The sequence below is a fragment of the Limulus polyphemus genome, unplaced genomic scaffold (assembly GCF_000517525.1).
Source record: "Limulus polyphemus unplaced genomic scaffold, Limulus_polyphemus-2.1.2 Scaffold35, whole genome shotgun sequence".
Classification (NCBI taxonomy): domain Eukaryota; kingdom Metazoa; phylum Arthropoda; class Merostomata; order Xiphosura; family Limulidae; genus Limulus; species Limulus polyphemus.
Genome location: NW_013665645.1, coordinates 809,148 through 815,749, shown reverse-complemented (window position 1 = coordinate 815,749; position 6,602 = coordinate 809,148). Strand labels below are relative to the sequence as shown.

Below are 6,602 nucleotides of genomic sequence, written 5' to 3'. Positions count from 1 at the left end.
ACCAATAAGTCAGCCTTGGGAGACCAGTAGTGGTTGGTGTTGATGGACGCCCACCAACCCCCTTCATGAAAGTCCCAACAGCTAGGTGTAAAATGGCAAGCATACATAGTGTCTACATGACAGGAAAGCTGGGTGGCCAAAAGTGCATAAAGGAATGCTTTCAAACCAATAAATTCCCACCAGCTATAGCTGAAAAACTCTCCAACATTCCCCACAATAAAACTCAACTCACGAACAAAATTGACACTAAAAAATCCAACAACAGTACATTACACTGCAGTTTACTTTTTGTTCCTGAAATCAGCTCAAGAATTATCCACACTTGGGCAAAACTAGCCATTAAACACAATATTCCTGTCAACGTCAAATTCTCACAAAAACCCGGCCCTAAATTAAAATTGTTACTAAACAAAAATTATTTAGAGTCACACAATACCAACGTCATTTACAAAATAACATGCAATAACTGCCCGGAATTCTACATTGGAGAAACAGGAAGAAAATTGGAAACCAGATTGACAGAACACAATAAAAAACCATCCCATGTTTTTCACCATTGCAACTCAAAAACCATAGTATATCTATTACAAACACAGTCATTTTAAACAAAGAACCCAACATAAACAAATGAAAAATCAAGGAATCCATCTTAATTGAACAAAACAACCCTACTCTAAACCAACACCCCGGGGTGCCTAGATACCTCTTCCAAGTTTTGCAACAGTTTCGGTCATGTGACTTCTTTGTTCAATACTGTATATATATATCCGTGTCAGTGTAAATTAATTGTACCTGATGATGACAAAACCTTGTCAAAACGTTGTACATTTGCCATTATGTTAAACTTATATTAAAGTTTTTCTTCATTACCCATTCAAGCCATGTCCAACCATTATTAGTCTCAAAGTGGGTTCCTCATTATCAAACTTTATGAAAATGTTCCATCATCCAGATAACAAGTAACATCCTCAAAAATAAAACAAGTTAAAAAATTAGTAAGACAAAGTTTCCCTTTAGTAAATCCATGTTGGCTGTCTTTTATCAAAATTATATTTTACTAAATGATTTTGCAAACCTTCTCTTATCAGACTAAGTAAAACTAACTGGCCAATTATTTTGAAAAGTAGGAGTGACATAAGTAACTCCAATCCTCAGACACCTACCCACTATTTATTGACACACTAAACATGAAAGAAAAACTCGTATATCTGGTCTTCAACATTCTTTAAAACCTCAATCTTTTTATTTAATGTCAACATGATTCAGATCAATTCCAATAATTCTAATAGAATTCTCAGTGTTAGTAATATTAAAAGCATTTTCTTTTGTAAAAAAGAAGAGCTCATTTGAAAGGTCACACATTTCATAGACTTCCCCTCTTCAACACAAAACCTGTCATTGGCCCCTTAAGTAGAACAATTAAATTCAAAAACAAAATATAATAATTATATTCTCATATAAGTGGATAATTTTAGACATTAGAACCACTGTGTGTGTGTGTGTGATGTGTGTGTGTGTATATATATATGAAGGTGCCAAAGTTAAAGTAAGTTAAGCTTGTCAGAAGTGCAACTACTGAAAGAAAACAGAAACAAGAGATTTGGGAGATGGTTCCCTAGAAATGTTTTACAATTATTTTGTCAATTTTGGCTTATTTTGATGAAGAGGAGGCCAAAATAAGATGAAAATTGGGAGAAAAAACATAAGTGAAACTAGTGTGAAAATGCCTATTTAATGACCAACTTACATGGCCTTATTTTTTACTTATCTTCTTTTGTCTTAAATTTTTTTATTTTTCCAGTTGTCAAATTTACTTTATGATTTATAATCAACTTGTAAAAAATCTTAATCCTATAGCAATTGAGTGTGAGCAAATGAGTGATGACCATATCCTCCTGTACTTATGCTTATGTTGCTGTAGATAATTACTATTATGTCATTTCCAATACTTCCTATTGTCTCTTGTATTTCTTGTCATGTCCTTTATGTATAGAAAGTTTCATTCAGTTGATCCACCAGTTTAAGTAATGATTCAGATCCATTACAAGTAATAAGATCCATAACTTATTGATTCAATGCATTGCCAAACAAGCCAATGATAACATTGTTCTCAATCACATGATGCATATACAATGCATTATGGCCTTGTACATCAGTAGCCAACAGAGTCATAATGTATTGACTCAACACGTTGTCGAATTAGTAACTAAATCCATTATAATTCTTATCAAGCCTCATACTTTTGATGAATGCTCAAAAGCTTGTGTGGGTGAAAGCTTCTAAAATCAAGCAAGTTGAGTCAATACATTATGTCCTTACAAATGATAACCAACAGGGCCATAACGCATTGATTCAATATGTAGCCAAAGTTCAGTTATGCATTGAGCCAATAAGTATATGCCCCAATAAAAATTGATAATACAGATACTTTCTCCATCGACAGTGAGATTATATAAGTAACTCAAAAAGATATAATAATCAAAATTCCCCAACATGTAATACCTGCATGGTTGGTCACATGGAACAAAAATATGCTTCTTTTTCCCACATGACTGTATTTCACTCTTTGAAAATAGAAATGGACAAATCAAATTCTGCCAGCAGGTTTTATCCTGCTGTCAACATATTTGAATGTCTCCAAATTTAATCTGGCCAGTGAATATCCTTAATACTAGTGGGTGCTAAATAAATAATATTATGTTACTAATCATTATTCTAATTTATAAATGACTCGTATAAAAATTGATAAAAATTACACTTCATTGACTTATCTATTTCACAGCATAACAGTTGTTCATGCAATTTTAGAATATAAATAATGTTTCAATCACCACTGTATCTGTCTTATTCCAGTTGGCTTAATGAGCCCTTGTAATGGATGAGAGGATTTTTCGACAATGTATATAGCACATAATGTGGTTAACATATTTTTATACTTTCTTCTTTTCTCATAAGTTCTTAGAATTCAATAATATACAGAATCATGTACCTGATCAGCTATCTTATATTGACATATCCATTAACTATACCTATGCACCCTGGATTCAAAATCAAAACCAGTATGATTATTGAAATGGAACATATTACAATGTTAATAATTTCAATGCTAACAAATAATCCTCACAATGTAACTTACAGTAACTGTACCAGACTATATTTCTTTACATAAGCTTAAAGCAAAGATACCAAATATAAACACTTTATAAAATATGGGGAAGACATAAAACAATGAATAATAGAACACTTTCTCTACATTCTAATTCTGTAGAAGAATGTATTACATTACTATATAATACTTTTGAAGTTTAATTTGATATTTACATTTCTTATGCCAACTCTAGCTTTCCCAAACTAAAAATAACTACTAAGTTATATATGCCTACATATTTAAAAAGTTAGATTCTTTAAGTAAATCACATTATTTTTATTGTTTTTCATAGTTATCACAAACTGAAGCATTTAATTCTTTTGTCTAACTTATCTACATAAGGTAGCTATTACATATACCTTTTACCAATAGACAGTATAATCAGAAGACCAAAATGGAATACATACTCTAAATGTGGCCCACAAGAGCCTTGTACAAAGTAGCTGTGTCATTGCTTTAAAACTTTTTGTAATTGGAACCCAGCATTTAATTAGAAAGATACTACACATCTCTTGTCCTAGTACTACATGTATTTTCTGTTTAATTCCTTAAGTGCTTGACTTTATATTGTCAGATCTTGTTAATGCTATTATAAAACATCAGATAAAAAAATATGTACATGATACTAAGACAATCCTGGTTTCTACTCATTCCTAGCTGAATTTTTGTTTTCTGTATACCTACAGGACTCAATAATACAACTAGGATCTCATATTTCACCAAATAAAGTGTGATTATTTATATTTTTTTACAAGCTAAATGTATAGCATCTACCTCAATTTATCATCAAGTATATATTGTGTTCATCTTACACATGTGCATGCTATAGAAAATTTGAATAATAATATGCATAGCATTAAAAACTAGTTATGACTATCTTTAGGTCTAAATCTTTCACACAATTTCTTATAGAATTTAATCATACCTATAAGAATGCATAAATTTTAAATTCCAGCAGAAAACATTTTTAATTTTGCAGTTCCCTCCCTGCGTAACTTCTTCTCACTATTACCAAGCAGCATTGCTAAAAAGCTATCTTAGATACGAGTAATTTTGTATTTAGAAACATCAGTTTACAAATACAGATAACCTAGTGTTATATGGTACTAACTTACATTTATCACAGAGTATGAAATAAATAATGAATAGTTCATTTTTTTTCTTACTGTCATTTTTTAGGCATTTTACAAATTAATTAATCATATTAAGACAATCATACACTTCATCTACTTTCCTTCACATAACTCTTACATACTATGCATAATTTTGTAATATTTATGCATAATCTGTTACATTTACATCTTCAAAGCTTTTGTAAGTTTAGTAAAACTGAGTTTCAGTTTCACAATTTTATGACACATAGAACTCATAGACTTCCAGTTATATAAGCCTGACAATGGTACGTAACTGATGTTTCACCAAGGTAAATATTACATGTTATAAAAAACTGTTATCTTATTATACAGTATTTTTCATTTATAAATATATATAAAATACTGGAATATATCACCCAAGATATATCCTGGATTACCGAAATAAGAAAGTCATGAACATAGTTGGGTGCATTTTAACCACCTAATTTATTATGCAGCACTGTAGAATGTAGTATATTACTACTAGATACATTATTGCACCAAAAGTGCCTGATATTTATTAATCTAAGCAATATTCAAAAAACATAAAAATTAAGTTAACTGCATAAGTCCTAATAAAACAGTTCATTTATTTAAAAAAAGGTTTCTACACACAACATTACACTTTACGTTATGCTTCTTGGTTTATTTTTCTTGAAAGTTGAAATGAAGTTGAATACAATGTGTCCAAGTTCAAGAACAACAAAGAATTGGTCTCAGAAATTATTGTTTTATATAATTAACATCTAACACCGAAACGATTTTGACATGTTCAAATCAACGTTGCTTAAAATGTTACCTTTTCTCCTCTTTCTGGCTGCTGGTGGCGATGAGTAACATTATGGAGTTCATCCAGAGTTGGACGGTATAAGTAACCATGAACGGACATGATATTTCGATAGTAGTCAACGTTTGGTAGAGCTTCCCTTGTATAATGGCGCAAACTTCTGATATTTTGTGTATTTTCATATGTATTTGAATTTCCTGATGCTGAATGAAGTGTTGAAGATCCATGATAGTGGAGTTCGTCTGTATAATCTTCTGAATTAACAACTGACTTTTCACCGACAAAATCAACTTTGTCTACCTGAAACCTTGATTGTTTAGAACTTGTCGTATCTGTGTTTATATCTTCCATTTTTCGTAATTATCCCGAACACTTATTTTTCCATTTATAAACTGTAAACTCAAGTTTATGAACTATATAAACTTTCTCGTACGTATGTTCTTTAATACGTATCGTTATAGTTATACCTACTTTATACTACCTATCCTATATTTATAGCTAGACACATTCATATATGTAGGGCACGTAATCACGCCCTCTAATGAATAGAATAAATTGTTCTAGTTTTTCCGACCAACGAAAAAAAAAGGTCACTTGACTGATATCATTTTGACACACAACAATAGACATACTTATCCAATAAAGATATCTAAAATCCTCAAGCATTTTGTAAAAACTTAGATTTCAGAAAACAATTTCACCAACTTATAGAATATCCTGTATTACTGGAATCACCAATCTTTAAATCAGGATATTGTTTTTTTCCGTTTGAAATATTTCCTTGATCTAATTGGATTGCATATATTTGTTGAGGTTATAATATCTAATTATTGTATTCTACATTGCTTGAGTAAAATATATATATAATTTTGGAATATTTGTAACTGCAAGATTTCAGTCGCCTATTGAGTACTAAGAAATTATTGAATATAAATTTAGCACTAACACGGTTAAAGATAAGTTTCAATATGTTAAAAACCTGTACGGATATTTATATAACATTATAACCTTTAGCATGTAGAGTGAGAATAAATCAGCATAATTACGAATCAGAGATACTGCATGACAGGCACATAAGTTTTTCGTATTTTTTAACAAGATGGTGCCAGTATTTTGCTTTGCTCGTCATTCTAATGTCTTTTATTATAATTATTTATTTTAGCAACTTTTTATGAATAAATAAAATTCTAAGACTTTAGTTATTATTTCAATCCACTTCTGTGGATTATATTAATAATGGAAAACAGCATTCTCGTTAGTAACCCGTGACTAAGCCAAGTAAAATAGTGTTACGACAGCGGGAGTCACGTGACTCTAGTAACACGTCATGAGCTTCTAGAAAATTAATGTCCCTTCGTGAAGCCTCGAGTGTTTACTAGTTGTGCAGTATTCTTGTATATAAGACCGCCAAGAAGTGACGGCAACAATGGGATGGAATTGAATAGCAGACAGAGATAGAGACGACAATTGAGTCAAGCGCGTGAATCGTTCGTTCGTTGTGAATTATAGCGTTTGTTTAAGTTAAAGTGACGGT

The 6,602-nt window shown here is 31.0% G+C and overlaps 1 protein-coding gene across 1 annotated transcript in view; it reads right to left on the bottom strand.

Annotated features, from left to right (window-relative positions):
- LOC106460696 (solute carrier family 12 member 1-like) overlaps nt 1-5,536 on the bottom strand; it is a 60,702-nt gene extending 55,166 nt beyond the window's left edge. The window contains exon 1 of the mRNA XM_022387813.1: nt 5,081-5,536. Within this exon, the coding sequence (XP_022243521.1) occupies nt 5,081-5,419 (339 nt within the window). The 5' untranslated portion in view covers nt 5,420-5,536. The remainder of the gene's footprint in view (nt 1-5,080) is intronic.
- Between the last annotated feature and the right edge of the window lie 1,066 nt (nt 5,537-6,602).